The sequence below is a fragment of the Dipteris shenzhenensis genome, chromosome 25, assembly GCF_047967505.1.
Source record: "Dipteris shenzhenensis isolate YYH24624 ecotype China chromosome 25, Dip_SZ_1.0, whole genome shotgun sequence".
Classification (NCBI taxonomy): Eukaryota; Viridiplantae; Streptophyta; class Polypodiopsida; order Gleicheniales; family Dipteridaceae; genus Dipteris; species Dipteris shenzhenensis.
In genome coordinates this window covers 12,430,990-12,454,460 of record NC_141620.1, presented here as the reverse complement: position 1 = coordinate 12,454,460, position 23,471 = coordinate 12,430,990, and the positions used below count along the sequence as shown (strand labels likewise).

Here is a 23,471-nt window from a genome sequence, read left to right as displayed (position 1 = left end):
GATGTACTGTATGTCTTACGAGGTGAGAAAGATGTACCTCAGGGACCGTTGGTTGCTAGATGCATTACATGGAGCCGTGATTTTCCATAAGATAGATCTTAAGTGTGGCTACCATTAGATCTGGATTAGAGCCGAGGATGTGCATAAAACTGCTTTCAGAAGCAGGTTTGGTCATTATGAGTTTTTGGTAATGCCCTTCGGACTTACCAATGCTCCAACTACATTCATCATGCTTATGAACAATTTACTACGTCCGTATATCGGAAAGTTTGTAGTACATTTTATTGACGATATTCTGGTATTCAGTAAAAGTATTACTGAGCATCCTGAACACTTAAGAATAGTGTTCAGTACTTTGAGGAAAGCCAGTCTTTATGTAAATAAAAAGAAAACTATACTGTGTATGGTTAGACTTGAATATTTAGGATTCATAATTACTCCAGAGGGTGTAGAAATGGATCCAAAGAAAGTGGCTGCGATACTAACTTGGCCAATCCCTCAAAGTCTGACCGCTTTGCGATCATTCTTGGGATTTGTCCAATTTTATCGAAGGCATATCAAAGGATATTCCGAAATAGTATCGCCATTAACTGATCTGATCTCATATAAAGTACCTTTTATATGGGGACAGAATCAACAAGAAAGTTTTAACACCATAAAGCAAGCTGTGGTCAAAGGACTGGTGTTAAAAATAGTTGATCCCCAGAAACCGTTGTTCCTCAAAACCGATGCAAGTGGCATTGCAGTAGGAGCAGTTCTCCTTCAAGAGGGAAGGTCAGTAGCCTTTGAAAGCAAGAAGCTTTCTCCCTCTCAGCGAGAGAATTTAAGGAACGAGAAAAAGTTTTTCTCTGAATTCCTTCGCACTCAAAGTCGTTAACTTCAGGAGAGTGTGCTAAGTTATCACCTCGATACTGTGGGCCGTGGTTAATTCTAAAGAGAATAGGCAATGTAGCCTATAAATTAGAATTGCCACAGGGTTGCAAGGTGCACTCAGTGTTTCATGTTTCTCGTTTAAATTTTTTTTTGAATACTGGTGACTCACTAATTGAAGGTGTGGTTTTGTTTCAGGAGATAGAGGATAATGCAAGACGCAAACCAACAAGAATCCTGGACCGAGGAACAATGCAAGTGTGCAATCAAAAGATACCCACGGTGTTGGTTGCATGGCATGGTCAGCCTCTATTAGAAGCTACCTGGGAATCCGTATACCAGTTGCGGAGAGTGTCCCCCCAAAATCTTTTGAAGCAGATGGGATGCAAGAGAATTCCTCATGGACAGATATGCAGACTGTTAGGCATCCCTATGGGTTTCAAAGTTAAGATCTTGATATGCCACCTTCTCTTAAGTGATTGTGTCTGATGCTAATGAAGTCGGGGACATGTTTTCGTTCCTTGCTAACAAACCAAGTTCATTACACTGCTTTCTTTTACCTCCTAGTCCTAGGATTATCCCTAGAATTTAGCCTTTTTAACATTATGGAAATGACTGTTCCCATTAATGTCTTGTTATATGATCGTCCTCAATCCCTCATGGTTTCCAAACTTTACCATGGCCTATATTTCTTGCCCTCGGTATTACATTTGACTTAACAATCCCTTTGTCCATTCATTCTTCATGTCCTCTATAGTCCTTGGGTCAAGTGCACGTTGTACCATCATAATTTTGTAGGAGAGAGATTATGGAGTGCTACCTTCTTCCTCATAGATAAACGAATATTGAGTAGGGAGTATAATTGCAAAGTCTTACTTCGACCATATTTGCAAGTTACTCCTTTGGGAGTCATCATGGGCTTAGACTAATTTGCTTATTTAAATGTCCCCTTTGGGCTAGAAGCTAAGGAAGAATATGAAGCCTACTTGGGCAAGTTGTCCATAAAACTAGTTTTAGCATCCTTCAAAATGAAATTTGGTAAAGCCAACTTGGGAAATTAGTCCATTGAACTAGTTGTACCATCATTCAAATTGGAAGTGGATGACCTTTTGTGTTGTTATGTCCCTTAGTTTATCATATTTTGATTGTGAATTAGTCGACGTAGTGGTCATCGATGTTGCAAGGCGTGCAAGATGGTCCTTCAAATGGTTGCATGTATTTCTCCTAACAGTGACCTAGATTTTCATGCCTTCTACAAGAGGTTTCTTAGCAAGGTTGCAAGATTGGAGTAAAAGGGTTCTTATCAGAAGAGTTGAAAAGGGATAGGAAGAAAGTGAGCTGGGAGTCCAATGAAGATAAGGAAGGAGGCACCCAGTATAATAAGGATGATTAGGAGATGAAAAAAACTATCAAAACTTGCAAGAGCAAGCTCAATGCAAAAGTACATCATGCAAGCATGAAAAACAACACCCTAGAAGAGGCCGATAAAAAGATCCTCAGAGCAAATACGGAAAAAATTCAAGTATGAGGCTGAAAGTGCCATCTCAAGCCTTCAGTGGACTCCGAGAAAAACGGGGAGCCCCTCCATTCCCTAAGAAGTGTATCCCTTCTAGCAGAATCTACTCGTAAGGTCCCCTACATCCTTGTCCAAATGGCCATCAATGTATGAATAGTATCTATCCAAATAATTGGACAAATGTAAGAAGAGTAGTTTAGGGTCCAAAGGCCTCTGTGCATCTGGCTCTCCAGATTTTCCATGCTGAAATACTTGCCAGTATCTCCGAAGAAGAATCCACGGATGCATGCTCGGGCCTCAAGTGTGAGAAGGAAACATCATCCAAAGAGCACGACTCAACTAATTGTCGTTCTATCAAGAGATCCCAAGAAGAGTCATGCCTCTCATAAAGACCTAAGGCTATAAAAGAGAGCGCCACACTATTGATCCCCAGATCATAAAGAAAGGGAATGGAGCAAACATATTAAAAATCTTGGCAATCCTCTTTCGAATGATCCTCACTTGTCTGTAATCCCATACATAGTGATGAATAGACTCAACAGGAAGATCGAGGACAAGTAGAGCTTGCCCCAAACCTAGACCTCCACAGGCTCATTGCACTCCACCATGAATACAAAGCCAAAATAAAATAGTGATTTTTATAATCCACTGGGTCTCCTCCAAATTTTTTTTTGCTCACCAGAAGAAATCTGAAAATTCTCCCAATGAGGAGATCTGGAGGGCCTCTAGTCTCTACAATTGATTTGAAGTCTCCTGGCATTTGTAACGAAATAAGGGAATTCTCTTCTCTTGGTACCCTACATCAATCCACTCCCACTCTCTGGGATCCCACTAGAAAACCTTTATGGAGACTTGTCTAAAGGGGGGCAAGGGTTCCACCACTTGCGGTTGAGGACTAGGGCCATTGGTGTGAGGATTAAGTAGGATGTGCCAATGGTGTCACTGATGGTGCATGCTGCGAGTATTGGACGATGATGTCAATGATGGAATACACAAGGACAATGGTGTCATCACCATGCAACGTGCAGGGACGATGGTGTGAGCGATATGAGTACAAGAGTGATGTAAGTGAAGCGAAAGACTAAACGGAATAAAATCAGAAGAGCCGACCTTTGACATGAGTGGAACAGAAATAAAACCACATGATGCAAGGTCTGTTATACCAGGTGAAGGGGGATGAAGAGGGGAGCACACAAGATGAAGAGGAGCTAGAATTGCTAACAGAGGTGAAGGAAAGCATAGTATAGAGATTTGAAGAGAAGTACACCAAAAGGACACCAAAATGATACACTAGGCGAGCTCTTGACTCAAGATTCTTCTCACTCCTCTGTTTCCCCCTATAATTATTGAATGCCTCTGTCCCTCCTTTCCCTACCCCTTCATCCCCTCCACTTTCCATGGAGGTTCCCCTTCTCTAGCTGAGAATCTCCTCTAGTACTCCCCATTGCTGGTGTCTCTATCTCCCTTAGCAGTTCCACCACTCCAACTTTTCATGGATTCAATCACTTCCTGACTCGCCAGCCTCCTCTCAATTGGTGATATAATTATCCCATGTGCACCTCCCTATGGTCCAATGCTTTGTATGCACTACTCTAAAAGATCATAGTGGTAGGGAGAGAAGCAAGCTAACACCAGGAATGGAAAGGAAAGATAACAAGCATAATCGAAATGAAATGGAAAGAAAATGAAAGCAATGGACAAATACTCACATGATACCAAAGAGCTTGACGTTGACTGATATAATAGACAATAGACAAGTACAACACTATATAATGTGACACTAGACTGTAGAAAGCCATAGTGTATATGGGATAACTCCCAATATGACACGTGGCATGTCTTGGACTCATTAGACTATAAAGCACACCTAGAACACTAATTTTAGACTCACTTTGGCTTCATATTCCAAAACCCCCTCATGAAGACAAGGTGAGAGACTACTGGAATGGAACCAAGAACAAAACATGACAATGACAGTGATCAAACTGTGCACCCTATGTAACTCAGAGGCTAAAGTATGAGTGGCTTGAGACTTAACATGCTCATAGGCTCACGTTATAGCATGGCTACATGACCAGCTCATAGGTCTACGAATACACCACCATCCTGGAATAACGAGACTATCAAAGCCAATACATATGGCTCCCACAGTACATCCCCCCTTGGCTTCATAACATGACATGTTAGGAAGCCACACACCAAAATAGGAAAACCAATACATCTTTTTAGAAGGACTATCCAAAGACAGAGGACCTTTAGACTCAATGAAAACCAAACACTCAATACATATCATTTTAGGGGGACTACCCAGGGTAGAGGACCCGAAAATACATCAAGTTGTGGGAATAATGTCCTGATCATCAGATACATAGATCTTTGAATAGAGATAGAGATCTCTGATGTCGGCAGTAAGAGCATGAGTCGGTGTCGAAGCATCATCTTCTTCTTCATCTTCACTTGTTGCAGTCCCAACCAAGTTGACATGATCCTTGTGTTGTTGCTTAGCAAGCTTTTGGAAATAGCGATCCTTGGTGTGACCAAGCTTCCCACAACGATTGCATTTGAAAGGCTTGAATTTGCCTTTGCCTTTGCCCTTGGAGTACAGTACAGTGGAGTCTGGAGTGTCTGCATACCGTCTGTCATGATCAATAAGCATAGCAACCATATCATCATAACCCATTTGTGTCATACGCAATGCTGGTACGATTTCCCGATACTTAGAATTTTCCTCAATGCTCAAGAGGAGCAAAACAACTTGATCATCTTCCCCTAGAGGGGCCGCCAGACTAGCAAGTTGAGTGACAAGGGATTCCATATGATTCAAGTGAGCAAGAAGAGAGTCTTCATGCTTCATTTGTAGCTTGAAGAATTCCTGTCTAAGGAATATCTTTGAATTAATGATTTTGTTGCCGAACAATTTTTCAAACTTATCCCATAAATCGTGAGCAGTGGAATCAAAATCAAAATGATGAATAACGTCATCACCCAATCCCAAACCAATGAGAGAAAGAGCTTTGTCATTCAGATTCTCCCATTGTGCAATTTTCTTTTCATCTGATTGTGGCTTTTTCTCCTTGCCATGCACAACATTCCACACTCCATCTTTCATAAGTACAAGACGCATCTTTGTTTGCCATGTAGGGAAATTCTTACCATTAAACTTCTCGAACGAAATGGTAGTTGATTTGGAAGACTCCATGGCTGGAAAAGAGTAGAAATGTAAGTGTAACTATGGAAATATCACCTTGATGAGTTCTTCATGAGCTGGAGCAAGTCTGGAACTTCTTCATGGCAGACAGAAGTAGAAGGACAGCAGCTCCAAGAGAATGACGGGTAGAATACGAGCACCAACTTGCGGGCAGCAGCTCCAAGAGAATGTCGAGCAAAAGGAGCAAATAGCAGGCTGGAGCAAAGGTCAACGATGAAGAGGATGGACAGCTCCATGTTGAGCTGGCTGCATCATGCTTGGCCTGTCAAATCATTGAGCTCCAGAACAAAATTCGCACATGCAGAAACAAATTTCGTCACTTCTTTCAAGGGCTGTAACTTTTCACAGGAAACTCGGATTGCAATAATTTAAAAACAAAATTTGTAGTACTCACGGTCCTCTACAACTTTGCTGAAGACACAAAGCCATGATTCTGCTTCTAGATCCGGATAGAAGCGTCACATCATCCGTAGGTCACAGAAAGATGTAGCTGAAGGAAGGAGAAGAGAGGTGGCAGATCATGGCGTGGAGAAGAGAGCACAAGGAAGGAGAGAAGAGGACAGCCTTCCAAGGAGGAGCAGGTAGAGTAGCTTCATTGGCCTCCCTCACCTCAGCCTCTTAGAAGGGAAAGGGAAAGAGAGAGCAGGGCTAGGAACATGGCTCTGATACCACATGAAATATCATAGTGGTAGGGAGAGAAGCAAGCTAACACTAGGAATGGAATGGAAAGATAACAAGCATAATGGAAATGAAATGGAAAGAAAATGAAAGCAATGAACAACTACTCACATGATACCAAAGAGCTTGATGTTGACTGATATAATAGACAATAGACAAGTACAACACTATATATTATGACACTAGACTCTAGAAAGCCATAGTGTATATGAGATAGCTCCCAATATGACACGTGGCATGTCTAGAACTCACTAGACTATAAAAGACACCTAGAACACTCATTTTAGACTCACTTTGGCTTCATATTCCAACATACTCCATGTGCACCGCTTAGTCTTCTGACTCCTAGTCAATGCAGACTTATCTTTCCCATGTGTAGCTCCTGGCTGCTCCTTTGCACCACCATATACACAGGTTGCAGTGCCAATGACTAGAGTTGTCACATGATTGCTTTGTTGGGATATCTCAAGGTGTATGCCTCAAGCACACCTTATGTTTCTATGTGTGAGTGCTAGAGGCACAGTTAGGTGCCCACAAGCACAGTTAGGTGGTGGAAAAGCCACATAGGATGATTGAGTGAATCTAGGAGCAGATTGAGGAGATGATTGTGGAGCTCTGAAGTCATCAGTGATGTCAGTGAGCATGTATGAGGTGCCTACTTAAGGACCTCACTCTTCTTCATTCTATAAGCAAGTATTCTGAGTTTGTGTCCACTCTACTCTTTCTTTTCAGTATTCCAACATGGTATCAGAGCCCTTTGATCCCCCTTGAGCCCATTTCTGCCACATCATCATCTTCTTCTTCATCTTCTTCTTCTCCATTTTCCTCTTTCTTCCCAAAATCTTTGAGAGCTTGGTTCTCCATCTACAAACAGCCATTGCCCAAACCCTCTGAGCTGGAAACTCCTCTAGTATGGGCAAACTTCCACCTGCAAGCAACTGAAGAAAAAACGTCTGTGGTGGCTGCCATTCTTCAAACAGCGAATTTCTTCTGTTGCTCAATACTCCCTGCGTACTCCGCCATTGCCTAAGCCCTCTTAGGAGTAGATGGGCGACCTCAAGACGAAGATTTTGAGCCATTTTTCAGGTCATTTGGTTCAGTAACGAGGGAGAAATCGTCAAAACTCAGTTTCAGCCTGTAGCAACTCTCCCGGGCAAAAGTGCGCACCATTTCGTCCAACCTCTGTGCTGGACCTTCTCTGGTATATGAGCTTTCTTTTGCTTCAGAAATCCCTCTTTTCCTTGCTTTGAAGAGTGAGCTACAAGCCCTCCAAGTTCAGCTTTTCAGTTTTGACAGTTTTGGACAAGTTTTTGAAGATGATGCTACATAAAATGCTACTCTAGCATTTCTGGTTTTTTGAAGCTTTCAATAACTTCAGTACAAGTGTGGCTTCAGTTTTGTTTTGAATTACTAGACCTGGTTTTGATTGGAAAGTATTCATTTTAGCCACTTCTATGAAGCATGTAAGTGAAAGCATCATTGTTTGAAATTTGGTCACAAGACTTTGCTACATTAAATGCTTATATTTTAAAGCATTTCAGTTGTTATTCTAAGCCCTGTAAGAGAGAAGACACTACCCAATACTTGGGTTAGAGCCTCTCATGGCTTGCTTATGCAAAATATATGAAAAGCCAAAACATAAAGCAATGTCTTGTTATGCTACAAAGGATGAAAATGCCAACCTGACTTCCTTGTTGAAGATTGCCAAAACAATGGTTGCCAAAAAGGAAGCAACTACAGAGATCTATCCTCTCATGGAACTTTTATTTGACTCCAAGTACAAGAAAAAGATGAAGGTTAGATACCTAAGATATGCTTCTCTACACAACTATGGAGATGACAAGATAATTGTTCTCTTGAAGGATATGACTTTCAAATCCACTTGTTCTATCATAGTACCATCTTATAAGGCATCTTATAAGGCACTAGACACTGCCCATGTGGTAAGACCTTGCCTTGACATGGATATTTTGCCTCCACAAGATGAGGCATCCCATGAAGATTATGCATTTTAAATCATCTCTATGTATGCTCCAGATCTCTCTTTTTATGTCAAGGTACTCAGCCTGGATAGTCCTCCAAAATGAATGAAAATAAATTATTGTGTGTTGTGTGTTTTAAACACCTCTGGTCACCTTATGATGTAGGCCATGTGTATGTTTTGCTCCATGGTACCTCCTACAGACATTGTGTGCATGTACATGTAGGAGAGATAACCATTGGAAGGTCTGTTTGTATCCCTTTCTGTTTACCTTACACCCAAGGAAACCCTTGCTAGCATGAGAACCTAGCCATAGATTTATCCTTGACCACCATGAGATGGCATGAGAAACTATGAGACTAGATGTATCCTTGACATAGCCTGAGGCATCTCCTTGAGGGGGGGTTTGTTGGGATATCTCAAGGTGTATGCCTCAGGCACACCTTATGTTTCTATGTGTGAGTGCTAGAGGCACAGTTAGGTGCCCACAAGCACAGTTAGGTGGTGGAAAAGCCACATAGGATGATTGAGTGAATCTAGGAGCAGATTGAGGAGATGATTGTGGAGCTCTGAAGTCATCAGTGATGTCAGTGAGCATGTATGAGGTGCCTACTTAAGGACCTCACTCTTCTTCATTCTATAAGCAAGTATTCTGAGTTTGTGTCCACTCTACTCTTTCTTTTCAGTATTCCAACATGCTTAGGTGGACTTGTGAGGTTGTGTTGTCATACATAAGTGACCATTGTTATCTCAAGTTGACATAGTTGTCACCATGGTTTTCATGGACATGGTTCTCACCTTGTTAGCTCACAAACATAGTTGTCACATGGTTGGCATGGCGACATAGTTGTCATATGGTTCTCACCTTGTCAGCTTAGGGACATAGTTGGTCACATGGTCGGCATGGCAACATAGTTGGCACATGGTTTTCACCTTGTCACCTCGCCGACATACTTACCACATGGTTGGCATGGCTTGACCTTCAATATCTGCAACATGACTCCTCCGCGTATAGCCAAATCCTTCTACCATCGTGAATTTGATCCGTGCTCCATATAGCTTAAGATCCTAACAGGCTGAAAAGGAACTCCTAATAGGATATCATTGTTGGAATATGAAGCCAAAGTGAGTCAAAAATGAGTGTACTATATTCTTCTAGAGGTTGCCTTTCAGCCTGTCAGGATTATTGGTTTTGTGGACCATGGAGCGGGCTTGCAGTGGTACTTAGACCCCGATCCTCTGCTCTTGGCCCTGGGATCCTGGAGGTTGTGGTTATATGGAGGTGCACCTATCAGGTGCTTGCAGTGGGACCCAGGAGAGTGGGAGTGGATGGATCATGGGCACTGAGAGAGGGGGATTCCCTTCTTTCGTTTCACAGTTGGTAATGCCAGGAGATTTTAGCTGAGCAGTAGAGGTTGGATTCCCTCCAGAGCCTCCCATTGGGATAGCTTCTTCATCACCACAGATTTGCGTAGGAATTTCTAAAGGAGGCTCTGGAAATCCCTCAGAAATAGAAAGATCACTCTTTTCTTTTGGCTTTCTATTCATGGAGGAATTGCAGTGAACCTATGGAGATCACGATTTGGGGCTGATCCCGCTTGCCCTCGCTGTCATTCTACAGAGGAGTCAGTGCGACATTGCCTTTGGGACTATAATCAAGTGAGAATTGTTTGGAAAGGAGTTGCTCGGATACTCAACATTTTTCATACTTCCCCTTTCTTCATGACTTGGGGCTCGGCCGCATGGTTATCCCTTACTGGGCCCTAGGTGTTTTATGAGGGTGAGCCTTCTTCTTGGGCACTCTCGATCCACCGTCAGATGATAGAGCCTTGCTCTCTTCAGGATGTACCACATATTCCTTTCAGAGCTTCACATGTTTCAGTGGACACCTCTTGGGAGATTTTGGCTAGCATTTCCTCTTGGCACATTTGGAGAGCCAGATGCATAGAGGCCTTGGATGACACCCAGATACACCCATTACAGGTGTTCATGGGTATTTGGAGTGACACGGTTCACACTTTGATAGCCATATGGGCTAGCATGCAGCGCCCTTCACAGGGAGCCTCTTCTAGGAGGACTGTATTTCTTCGAGTTTGGAGGGGTTCTTCCTTTTTCTCAGAGGTTGCTACCAGATAGAGATGGCACTATCAGCCCCAATCCTTTCTTTTTGGCTCTTGAGCTTTTCATGCATTGCATGGTGTTTCCCTTACTTGCGTATGAAGCTTGCTCTAACGGTTTTCTTTAATACTTAATAGAAGTCTCTTTTTTGCCCAGAAAATAAATAAAATATGAGTGTACTAGTGGTTTTATAGTCTAGTGAGTCCTAGACATGCCACGTGTCATATTGGGAGATATCCCATAGACATTGTGACTTTCTAGAGTCTAGTGGCACACTATGTATTGTTGTACTTGTCTATTATCCAATATATCAGTCAACATCAAGCTATCAATACATTGTAAGTATTTTGGTTATTGCCTTGCACTTGTACTTTCCTTCCTTTCCATTTTGCCTTTCATTATGCTTTCCATATTTCCATTCCGTTCCTAGCTAGCTACCATGTCTCTTCATATGGTATCAGAGCCTTCCTTCCTAGCCCTTCTCTTCCTCCTTGCTTCTCCATGAGGTAGAGGGTGGCAAGAAAGAGAAGCTGCCCTCTCTTCTGTTGGAGGAGATCCCCTTTCCTACTCCTCTCCATTGAAGGCTTTATCAACATTGGGATTCTCCTCCAACGTTGTCTTCTCCAACGTGAGCTTCTACCACCTCTCTTCCCTTTCCTTGGTGAGCTCTTCTCCTTCCTTCAGCTACAAAGACGTCCTGGAGTGGTGCTGTTTCTATTGCTCTCTCTGTGACTTGCGGACGATGTGACGCTTCTATTTGGATCTGCAAGTAGAATCATGACTTTGTGTCTTCAAAAAAGTTGTAGAGGACCTTGAGTACTACAAATTTTATTTTTACATCATTGCAATCCAAGTTCTCTGTGAAAAGTTACAACCCTTGCAAGAGGTGACGAAATTTATTTCTGTGCGCGAATTTTGTTCTGGAGCTCAATGATTTGAGTGCCCAAGCATGATGCAGCCAGCTCAATGTGAAGCTGTCCATCCTCTTCATCGTTGACCTCTCCTCCAATCCACCATTTGCTCCTTCTGCCCGACATTCTATTAGAGCTCTGCTCTGAGCTTGATGTGAGCTCCAAACACTTTCCGACTTCTCTGATTACCGCCCGATTGTCCTTCGTGCCCAAGCTCCACTTTTGACCAACTCTCCGAGTGCTCGCGACACCTCCGGCCTCTACTTTGACATTGGTGACTCTTCCTTAGCCATTTTGAGAGTCACTATGTGAATTCTCCATCTAGCTACCCCATGGACTTCATCGAAACATCTTTTGGGGCATTCTTGCCTAGCGCTTCTTCGACATCATCGTCGTCTCACAGGGATGTGCACACGTGTGCAGTGGCTACTTGGAGGACATCTCTTATCATAAGAGATCTATTTTTTTATTACTACAGCTTGATGTATTTTGGGGTCCTCTGCCCTGGGTAGTCTCCCTAAAATGATATGTATTGAGTGTTTGGTTTTCATTTAGTCTAAACGTCCTTTGCCTTGGATAGTCCTCCTAAAAAGATGTATTGGTTTTCCTATTTTGGTGTGTGGCTTCCTAACATGTCCTGTTATGAAGCCAAGGGGGGATGTACTGTGGGAGCCATGTATTGGGTTTGATAGGTTTAGAGAGGGGATGTATTGTGGGAGCCATGTATTGGTTTTGATAGGTGTCGTTATTATCAAGCCTGGCCGAGTTCCAGGATATTGGTGTATTCCTAGATCTATGAGCTCATCATGTAGCCATGCTATGTTGTGAGCCTCTGAGCATGTTGTGTCTCAAGCCATGAGAGTGCTTGGATCAACCTCTGAACACGCTCAGACTTTAGCCTCCGAGTTAGGGTGCACAGTTTGATGACCGTCATTGTCATGTTCTGTTCTTGGTTCCATTCCAGTAGTCCCTCACCTTAGACCGTCATTGTCATGTTATGTTCTTGGTTCCATTCCAGTAGTCTCTCACCTTGTCTTCATGGGGGGGTGTTGGAATATGAAGCCAAAGTGAGTCAAAAATGAGTGTACTAGTGGTTTTATAGTCTAGTGAGTCCTAGACACGCCACGTGTCATATTGGGAGATATCCCATAGACATTTAGAGTCTAGTGGCACACTATATATTGTTGTACTTGTCTATATCCAATATATCAGTCAACATCAAGCTATGAATACATTGCGAGTATTTTGGTTATTGCCTTGCACTTATACTTTCCTTCCTTTCCATTTTGCCTTTCATTATGCTTTCCATATTTCCATTCCGTTCCTAGCTAGCTACCATGTCTATTCAATCATGAGTAGATCTGGATAGCCTACCCTTTATTTGAACATCAAAGATCAAGGCATCCTCATCTAAATGTCATAGTGATACAACCTGAAATGGAATACCTATCCTTGTGAAATCCCCCATCTAAGTAGAGCAAGAAATAGGCCTGTCATCTCTGTCAACCCAATCAATGGGTTTAAGGCATGGATTTTTTATTGAGCACTTTAAGGGACAATAAGAAACAGGAAAAACTGTCCATGTGGCTATCTTTAATATCAACCTCATTTTCTATTATGCTAGAATATACATACAAAAAAATATCAAAATTGTTGTATTCCTTGCCTAGAATTCAGCATCAAGCAATCAAAACTTTTTACGTCTTTGTAAATTTATAGGATTTGTTGTCTTGAATTTGTTTCTTTTTGGTCTTTTGCTAGATCCTTGATAATGTCCATATATGATAGGTTTGATTCTTTTCATTGTTCACTATAAAGTCCATATATGATAGGTTCACTGTAAATTGCAATTATCATACTTGTACACATTAATCTAAGATTAGATATCCTTTGTGTTTTAGATGGAGGAACTTGAAGGCATCATTGTTGCATTCGCAAATGCATCATTGCGAACATTATGCTTTGCATGTAGACAACTTTCTGAGCAAGAGGTAAGAGAAGCAAGATCCAAAAAGGCACAGCATGACATTCCAGATAAGAATTTGACGTGTGTAGCAATTGTTGGGATCAAAGACCCATTGAGGCCAGGTGTCACAGATGCTGTACACAAATGTCAATTAGCAGGCATTAAGGTTAGCAAACCAACATGAGGCAATATTAAATTTAATTGCAATACATACTTAGAACTTTTAAAATGAAAGCTTCATCATCTACATCGAGTGGATCCCTTGCTTTAATTAATTACAAATGGATTTGATCTATATTTATCTCACGTGTCCAACTTCATGCACTTATTGCTAGAGAATTATTTATGCATAGCTTTGTCAATGCAAATGCTTCACTCCTAGGATATAGTTTACATAGCCTGCTAAAATCTTTGTAGGAATGAGGTTTTAGTAAGCTAGACTCTTAGGATTCTTGTTTATCAATCTACTTTAAAAAAGGGATAAAAGTTTTCACCTCTGCAATTCATAAAAGTCTCCCCATGGCAAATGAACATCCATAAGGTTCTCCACTTGATTTTAGGGTTTGGAATTTATGTTGCCTCAAAAGAATGTTGTAAGAATGAACATACTAATTCACAGGGGGCTAATTAAGTGTAGTTTTACGCGATTAGAAGGATGCAAGAGATTGAATGATTAGTGGATTGATATATCATGAAATTTATGTCCGGGTTGGATCAAGCATGGCTTCATTGGTTTCATCTATTGTCCATCAATAGACAATATGGCAAATTACGTCACCAAAAGCCTTTGGACCAGTAGTTTTGTTCAACTTTGAGAAGGCTTGAGGTTTATAGGTATTACAAAAATATCCAGGGGATTAGAGCTCGAAGCTTATTTGTAGGTCCACGATCCAACTAACTACTATAGACCCCACAAGTAACTTGTCATTTTGAAAGTCTTTGTAGCCGTTTCTGTAGAAAGGTTGAAATGAAGATCTACTATTTTATACTATCTCTCTCTCTCTCTCTCTCTCTCTCTCTCTCTCTCTCTCTCTCTCTCTCTCTCTTACAGACCCGCATGTTTGGCTTGCCTATACTTCCACTTTATATGATATTCCAGACCAGCCACAGATCGACTTATCCCATGTGCCTAGACCCACCTCCTCTGCCTTATTCTCATCCAGTAGTGTCCGAGCAGCAGTTCATTGTTTGAAGACTGGGAGAGCTAAGGACCATGATGGATTGCAAGCGGAGTATGTAATCCATGGGATTGATGCCTTAGCTACAGTCCTCTCCCGTCTTTTTAACGAGTCCATTTGTACAAGTCTTCCACCTAGTTGGCTAGAAAATACTATAGTACCCATACACAAGTCGGGGTATCCTTTGAAGGCGTCGAACTACAGGACCATTATGATTGGCCATGTCATGGCCAAGATTTATGCGACCATTCTAGAAGGACATATAAATGACCATGCCGAGGCGACAGGTATGAGAGCTAGAGGGCAGGCAGGATTTCGTGCAGAGCACTCGACTCTAGATCATATCTTCACACTCAGGGCTTTGATTGAGGAGGCGAAGTCACGTAAGTAGCGTCTCTATTGTTGCTTCGTGGACTTCAGAAAGGCATTTGACACTGTGCCACGTTTCAGACTCTTCCAGCGACTTTGTGACTTGGGATTCAGTGGGGAGATTCAATGGGCGATCATGGCCTTGTATGAGAGAGTCACAGGTAGAGTCAGGACACGGGCGGGGCTGTCGGGGGAAGTACGCAGTACGATAGGGGTGAAGCAGGGGTGTCCTTTGTCTCCGACACTCTTTGGTCTCTATATCGATGAGTTAGAGATGTACATACAGACGATGGGTAGTACAGGTTCTTTACTGGCAGGATCCATGATACCGATTCTCCTCTATGCAGATGACATGGTTCTTATTTCTTCCTCCCAGCAGGGTTTACAGGCACATCTCCATGCACTCCACAGCTTTTGTCAGGACAGAGGGTTGTCTGTAAACCTTGGGAAGACCAAAGTCATGGTCTTCAACACGTCATACAAGGTTTATAGGAGAGGCGAGTTCTCTTTCACATTTGATGGGCAGGAGGTGGAGCTAGTCAGGGAGTATACATATTTGGGTGCCACATTTAGAGGTCCAGTCTTCACCATGACGCATGCAGCACGAGATAGGATCAGTAGAGGATATGCCGCCTTGGCTCTTCTCGAAAGGCAGTGTGCACAGTCACATTTTCAGCATCCCGACACGAAGTCCTTACTTTTCGATACGCTGGTGAGACCTGCAGCCATGTATGCTAGCCCCTTTTGGGCAGGAGATCTCAGTGTTGCAGATTGGAGATGAGTAGAGAGGTTACATATCATCATGTTCTCCAGATTGATCAGAGCGAAGCCCACGGTACCGCATCAGATTATGCTCGCAGAGTTTGGAGCTACACCCCTAGCGCTAGATGCAGCATTTCAGTCAGTTACATACTTGCATAGGATCAGGGCGCTCGGAGACTCAGCAGCAGGCAGAGCACGATTACCGTGGCTAGCACTGACATCCTCGCAGATGTTAGCGGAGAGAGGTCATACTTTTTGTTGGGGTACCACACACTCTCCACATGGCTCATCTCGTTGGGCTTGGATATGGATAGGGTGCCACCATTTCGATACAGCATAGATGCCCCTCGCCTCCCTCTCACTCGACATGAGCTCAGTCAGGTTATCAGGGCAGATTTGTTGCAGCTACACACGTTTCGCACTTGGGTTCATCCCACAGAGCTTCCTACGAAGATGGCCACATATCGTGACCATTTTCTCAAGATTTCAGAGGATGGCTTCATCATATCCCCAGGATATATTGGCGTTCATATGTCGCACTCACTCAGGATTGCCTTGGGCCAGCTCAGGGTATCTTCCCACAGATTAGACGTTGAGGCTGGCAGGATGCGTCGTACAGCTACCGGACATAGACCCAGGCGAGAGACTAGGATATGCCCTTGTTGCACTATGGGGGAGGTGGAGACTGAGGAGCACTTTGTTTGCAGATGCCCTTTATATTATGAGATCCGTGGCAAATTTCACTGTTTATTTGGGCACGGATTTGGACCTCTCTCTCGGATTATGGAGTATGAGGATCAGTATTGCTTAGTGTTGTTCATCAGGGAGATCACCAGATACAGAGAGAGATTCCTCAAAGAGCACCGTCGCATCCCTGCCAGAGACTTGGTTATTCATGAGGAGCAGGACGAGGCGCAGGACCATGAGCACAGAGATAGCCCATTTTGCCAGAGAGCATCGATGGTTCCACCCCGAGGATGTACATATGACATGATCCGGCAGCACCGCAGGATGATCTTACACAGAGGCCGTACCCGTCGCTTTATTTCTAGACGACGGAGGATGATGGCAGATTTTCGGAGGAGATTGCTCCATGGAGACTTGGCACTGCCAGCAGCCCACTTGACACTTGCCCAGATCTTCACACTCATGGTAGAAGGCATGGTCGATGGCCATGACTTCCATCATTTCTTTGGATCACAGACCCCTTAGGGAAGATGATGTTCCTCATATTTCATATTTTACATTTTGTATCTAGGCATTTTTGGTACTCTATTTCATTTCATTTTGTATCTAGGATTTTTGTAGCCATTTTTGGCATCTTAGCTGTATTACGATGAGGCCACCTAGTTGGCGCATCGTTGATGATGTATTTTCCTTTCGGATGATTTTGTGTCCCATAGACTGTGTATGGCCTTCCGTGGACCTTTAATAAAATTTCTTTCTTTGTTTCTTTCTTTCTCTCTCCCCCTCCACCCTTGTTTGTATCCCAAGCATAGGAATAGAAAAATGAGTTTTCACTGCCTACCATGCTCATCAAGTATACTAACATTCCACATGATAGGCTGCCTATCAATCTCTTTGACAGAGGAGGGAGGAACTCTCCAAAGTGTATTTCTAAAACTGGCCCAACCTTTCAGAATAGCGACCATAAGTGGGGAGGAAGGAGAACTGAGATAGGTTGAAGTGAAAATCCATCTGGTGATGTTCATCGAGTCTCCACTTGAGGAGGGATTCCAGGTCTAAACGATGAATTTAGAAAATATCCATGGCTCATCCCCAAGCATAAAACTTCTAACCACAAACTTGCAAAGCAAAGCTTTACACTGCAAATCTGGGTCTATGATGTTGAGACCCCCCTCCTGTGTGGGAAGGATCAAGGTCTCCCACACCATCCTAGCAATAGTGTCTGTTGTGCCATCTATCCCACTCCATAAAAAAATTTCTTACAAGCCTTATGGGTTGAGTGATGCAATCCCTGGAGGTGCAACAACAATAGAAAACATACCAAGCTGTGGTCAGCAAAACAAGGTTAACAACCACCACCCTGGATGCAAGGTCTAAGCTGGTTGAACTCCAGAAAAGGAGTTTCCACCTAATGCTCTCTAACACCAGAGTAAACTGTTGCAAAGAGGAGATATCATACCAACCTGGTACCCTAGGTATCTGGATGATATACCCCTCTAAGCCCAAGTGAAGCCCCTAGTCCAGAGTGTCATCGTCATTAATCCAAAGCCGTTGGACTTTTTCCAATTAATGTGAGCGTCTGCTGCTGCAATACAAAACAAATACAAGGCTGTCCTAAAAGAAGTGAGAGTCTAAGAGGAGGCCTCCAAGAAAATTGCAGTGTCATCTGCTAGCTCACAAATCAACAAGGTCCTCCAAATTGAGCAGTAATCTGAGCCCAAGAATGCCAGCTCAAGATCTAAGAAAAATGCTCATAGCCTCAGCACAAACAGGAAAAGAAAAGGGGCAAGAGGGCATCCTTGACAGACTAATATGGAAATCTGAAATTTGTCTCCCTTGACTCCTTCGATAAGTACCTGACCGTGGGCTGATCTGTACATGGCTGAAACCCCTCTGATCCATGCATCTGAAAGTCCAAAATGATGAAGGGTACCCTCCAAGAAATCCCAATCTACCCTATCATCGGCTTTTTCAAAGTCCACGAGTAGAATGGCTAGCTTTTGTCCACTTTGCATGGCTCATTAGAAGCTTCCAATAAGAGAATATATTATAAAAAATGCTTCTACCATGGACAAATCCCTTCTGCATGTCATGCATAAGTTCTGGAAGTGTGGGATGCAAACACAAACTGATTGCTTTCGCCAGGATTTTATAGCAAGTGCCCAATAAAGTGATAGGTCTCCACTGTGACACTAAATTTCTGCATCCTCCTTTTGGGATTAGATGTATGAGACCCTCTGTAAGTGAGTCAGACATCTCATCGGAGTCCCAAACACCCTACAGGGCTGAGGTGATGTAATCCCCAATCACATCCCAAAAGGTCAGGAAAAAAGAGGATGTAAGCCCATCTAAACTTGGGCAATTCACCTTATGAAGGCTAAGAAGCACAGACTTGAACTCTATGTTGGTGAAAAGTGCATCAAGAGAGACTCTCATATCTCATTTCAATTTGGCATCATTGATGGCCTCGCTACCAGGATATGGTGAGAGAAGGGAGGCATAAAAATCTATAGCTATGTACATGATGGCATCTGCATCTGATTGCAAAACTCCATCGAAGTCAATAAGCTGAGAAACACTCTCTCTACTATGCCTTAGGCCATGAGTAGAGATTAAATTCTTATGGACTCTAACTCCCATCTGGATCCAAAAGGGCTCTCGTGCATGAAAGGCATACTCTTCTCTCTGATCCAACAAAATTTGTTGATAAGCCCTTGTTGCAGCAAGGCGCTCCTGAATCCAAGCATCATGGGGCTTCTTCTCTTGTTCCCTCTGCAAGGCCTGTAGGAACAAAGTGGAGACAGGTTGTGAACACAAGTGAGCAAGAGTGCACATACAAGAAAGCTCCAATAGACATGTTCAATTGAAACAATACAAGTACTTGGTATATATAGTACCCAAGTACTATTGGTCAACCATAGGGTTGACTTTATGCCTACAACAACATATCTTTGTAATGTCTTACAAATCCCCCCCTCAAAGATATGGCTGAAAGTACCCTGGAAACATCTCAGGTGTACCCTGCAGTACCTTAAGTACCATGGTTGCACAAATTCATCCAAATGGATATGCAACCTATGGGAGTACATGAAAACAATGCAATTGTAAATCACTTCACAACCCCCCTTGACATTGTGAGAATGTCTCTGATCCCCAACCCATATCGATGTCGTAAGAAAAGATCTGTTGACATGGCTTTGGTGAAGATATCCGCCACATTGTCCTCAGATGGACAATAGATGAGATCAATGAAGCCATCAGAAATACAATCCCATACATAATGATAATGAATTTCAATGTGTTTCATGCGAGCATGAGAGACAGGATTGTTGGCTATGGCAATGCAACTCTGGCTGTCACAGAAGATAGAGTTTGCTTTGCCATCCTATGCATGATGCAAGTCATGCAAAAGCTTCCTTAACCACATTAACTCCGTAGTGGCTGAATTTGCAGCTTTATACTTTGCTTCACTAGAGGTTAGAGGGACTCGCACTTGCTTCTTACTGAGCCATGAGATACAAGCTGAACCCAATGAGAAGCAATAGCCAGTAGTGGACCGTCTGTCGTCAATGTCCCCTGACCAATCTGAGTCGGTGAAACCACTCGGCATTAGATCACAATCTAAAGCATAATGCAAGCCAAGAGAGAGAGTGCCATGGACATATATGAGAACCCTCTTTGCTGCATTCCAATGTGTGATCATGGGACAATGCATGAATTGGCTCAAAATCCCTGTGGCGTAGGCAATATCAGGCCGTGTGAAGCATAGATATATCAAACTGCCAACCAACTACCTGTACAAAATGCCATCAAACTTTTCAACAGTATCAGCTTGAGTCCCTTTTCCAATGGAGTAGCCACAGGCTTACACTTCTTTATTTTAAAGTTTGTGCTGCTGCTGCTCCCCGCTCCTCTTGCTCCCCTCCTCGCTGCTCTCCCCGCTCCTGCTGCTGCTGCTCCCCCGCTCCCTGCTCCTTCCCTCGCTGCCCCCTTTCTTCCCTCCTGCTGCTACTCCATACCCTGCTGCCTCTCTCCCCGCTCCTTGCTGCTTCCCTCCTCCCTTCCCTCCTCGCTACCTGCCCTCTCCCCTGCACTGCCCCTTCCCCTGCGCTGTAGCCTCCCCCCCCTGTGCTGCAGCCTCCTCCCCCCCCTTCCCCGCCAGCTGCTGTCCCCGCTCCCTGCTGCTTGCCCCCTCCCTTCCCTCCTCGCTACCTGCCCTCTCCCCCGCACTACCCCTTCCCCCGTGCTGCAGCCTCCCCCCCCTACACTGCAGCCTCCTCCCCACCCTTCCCCGCCCGCTGCTGGCCTGCGCTGCAGCCTGTTGCTCCCCCCCCGCACCCGTTGCTGCTCTCCCCCCGCTGCAGCTTGCTGCTCCCCCCCCCGGCGCTCCTGCCGCTGCTTTCACCCCGCAGCAGCCTCTCCTCCCCTCTCCTTCCCCTCTCCTCTACTCCTCTTCTCCCCCTCTCCTCCACTCCTCCTCTCCCCTATCTTCCCCTCCTCTTCCCTCCTCCCTCTTCATCACCCTCTCCTTCTTTTGGGTTACCCCTATTCTCCTATAGGGGTCTCCTAGGGTTCAGGAAAGCGGACGGAGTTTCTATTTTTTGTGTTTGAATCGGCCAACACACCTCGATTGACGAATGGGTTCCCATTCAGTCAATCTGCCTCCGCTCACACTAGCCACGAGAACTGTCACTTTTTCAAAAGACGAGCTATAGCAGTTGCAAAAGGATTTTAAACACGAGTGTTCCACGACTCTCTTCGCACACATTCATGGCTCACACCCTTCTAGGTTACAAGCTAGAGATTGGATGCTGTCGGTGCTCCCTCAAGACCTCGCCCCCACCTCAAGGATGTTCGTTTGTTGGAACGGGGTTTCTTTCAAGTGTGCCTAGATTCTCCGAACGTCACGAGAGACCTGCTACAGGCCGGGGTTTCTACTTCTAGGCTACAGGAGGATCTTCTTGTTTCCTTTCCAATTGGGATTTGACCCAGTTGAAGAGGACAAGCAGGGAGTTTATGTTTTCATCAGGCTCCCTAGTCTTCCCTCAGTTTATCATTGGCTTCTTTTAGTTATTGGCGAGAGGTTTGGTGTGGTGGCAGAGATCCCCCCTCTCCCTGGCGAGCCCTCTTCGGTTGTTGAGGCAGTCAGGATGGACGGGGTTCCCAGGGTTAGGGTCGTTGTCCAGGACCCCAATATTTCAAATGACCACATCATGCTACAACGACCCAATGGGTCTTTCTTCCACCAGAGATTTGAGGTTGCAGGTCGGCAAGACTAGTGCAGGATTTGCAGATCCTCGGGGCACTTTGCCAGAGATTGCCTAAAGAAGAAAAAGAGGCCCACAAAGCAACCAGCTCGTACTAGTTTACGACAGAGAGTTGGAGCAAGACATACCGCTCCACAGACATAGCCTCAGACACGGGCTCCCCCCTCTCCTAGGGCTACTCGAGCCCCTTCGGCACCTCACGCCACCTCTCGCCCACGGTGGGTTCCGATCACAGCTAGGCCCTCTACTCTAGTTCACTCCTCCACCTCTTCGGAGGCTACCCCCTTGGAGCCTCAGGAGGAGACTACTGTTCAGGAGCCTTGTTCGACTCCACCCTTGGATCAGGCTGTACCTTCCTCAGCAGCGCAGGTTGTTGGCACCTCGTCTACACCACTTTTTGATCAGGATCCAGTACAGGTGCCTCCCTCTTTGGACTGAGGGAAAGGGGTTCTACATTCTCTTCTTGCTTCGGTAGGAATCCTTCGTACCCCCTCTCCAGGACTGGCTCAGCGGAACTCTTTTTCCGCTTTGGAGGACCTCTCTAGCCTCCCAGATGATGACTTTGTACCCTCTACTTTTGGAGAGCCAGTTATCGGCTTCCTGGTTGAGAGATCCTTCTCTCTCTCCCTTGTGGACTTTCCTCCCCTCGGACCTCGTGTGTATGGCAAGAGGTCTGCTCCGATAGAGGCTTCTATTTCCGCCACCAGGTCGGGTAAGGTATTCCAACCCACTTCCTCCTGCCGATGAGGATAGCCAGTTGGAATATACAGGGATTGGGCAGCATCCCTCATCGCCGTCGCAGACAGCTGATAAGGAATCAGCTCCATCTAGGTGTTTCAGGTGGTTCCCTAGACATTCTTTTTCTTCAGGAACACAAACTGGATATCAGAGATTGCTCCAAGTCATGTAAGCTGCTCTCAGGTCGGACTTTTTGGCTTCCTACCTTGGGAACCAGAGGAGGTACATGCATTTCAGTTTCAGACTCTATTCTCCCTCTAGTCATTGGACATGGTACCATAACCCCCTCCAGGGCCCAGTGGGTTTTACTTCTGATTGACGGACGTAAGGTTGGTTTCCTCAACCTTTATGCTCTGAACAACAGAGGGGACCGTGTTTTATTTTGGAAAGAGTTGCTCTCATGGGCTGACATTGCGGATTCATGGATTATTGGAGGTGACTTCAACATGGTTGAGGCACCTTCGGATAAGAAAGGGGGTAGAGAAGGTGGTATCCACTCCCTTGAGAGAGCAGCCTGGGATGCCTTCTTGTTCAGGTTTAGTGGCAGAGATGTTTGGTCAGATGATGCATTTCTTGTTCAGTCTCAGTCACTTTTGTTTTCATGGTTGAACCATAGGGTGCAGATGCCTATCCATGCTCGGATTGACAGATTCTATGTGGGTGATTGGGATCTTGATAGAGGGGGGACAATTTGCATTGCACCTAGTGTTTCCACTTCAGAGCATTTTCTGGTAATTTTGTCCATCTCAGAGCCTCATCTGAGAGGACGGTCTCACAGTATCATAATTCTAGACGCCTTATACACGGATGAGACTCTCACAGAGGCAGTGTTGGAGATTTGGGTTTCCCATATGCAGGGGGGGTGGCCGGTCCTTCACGTGTGGCCACAGTACTTGACAGTATCAGCGACTTCTATCACTCAGGTTCTAGTGCTCGGCGTGGTGATGTACTCGGGCAAGAGATCAGTATCCACCGGCAGTTAGCAGCCCTTCAGAGGAAAGAGAAGAAATGACCTTCATATGCTTGGATACAGGAGAGCCTTGTTGCGGCAAGGGCTCACTTGCAAACCTTGCTTGATCAAAGAGCAGAGTATGCCTTCCATGCACGCGAGTCCTTTTGGATACATATGGGAGGGAGAGTCAGTAAACACTTTTTCTCTACACTTGGCCCTAGACATAGTAGAGAGAGTGTCAGGCAGCTTATTGACTCTGACGGCGTTTTG

General features: G+C 44.5%; 1 protein-coding gene across 1 annotated transcript in view; it reads left to right on the top strand.

Moving 5' to 3' along the window:
• LOC147885465 (calcium-transporting ATPase 10, plasma membrane-type-like) overlaps positions 1-23,471 on the top strand; it is a 550,097-nt gene that overhangs the window by 322,028 nt on the left and 204,598 nt on the right. The window contains exon 19 of the mRNA XM_087397042.1: positions 13,184-13,414. Coding sequence (XP_087253168.1) covers positions 13,184-13,414 — 231 coding nt within the window. The remainder of the gene's footprint in view (positions 1-13,183; positions 13,415-23,471) is intronic.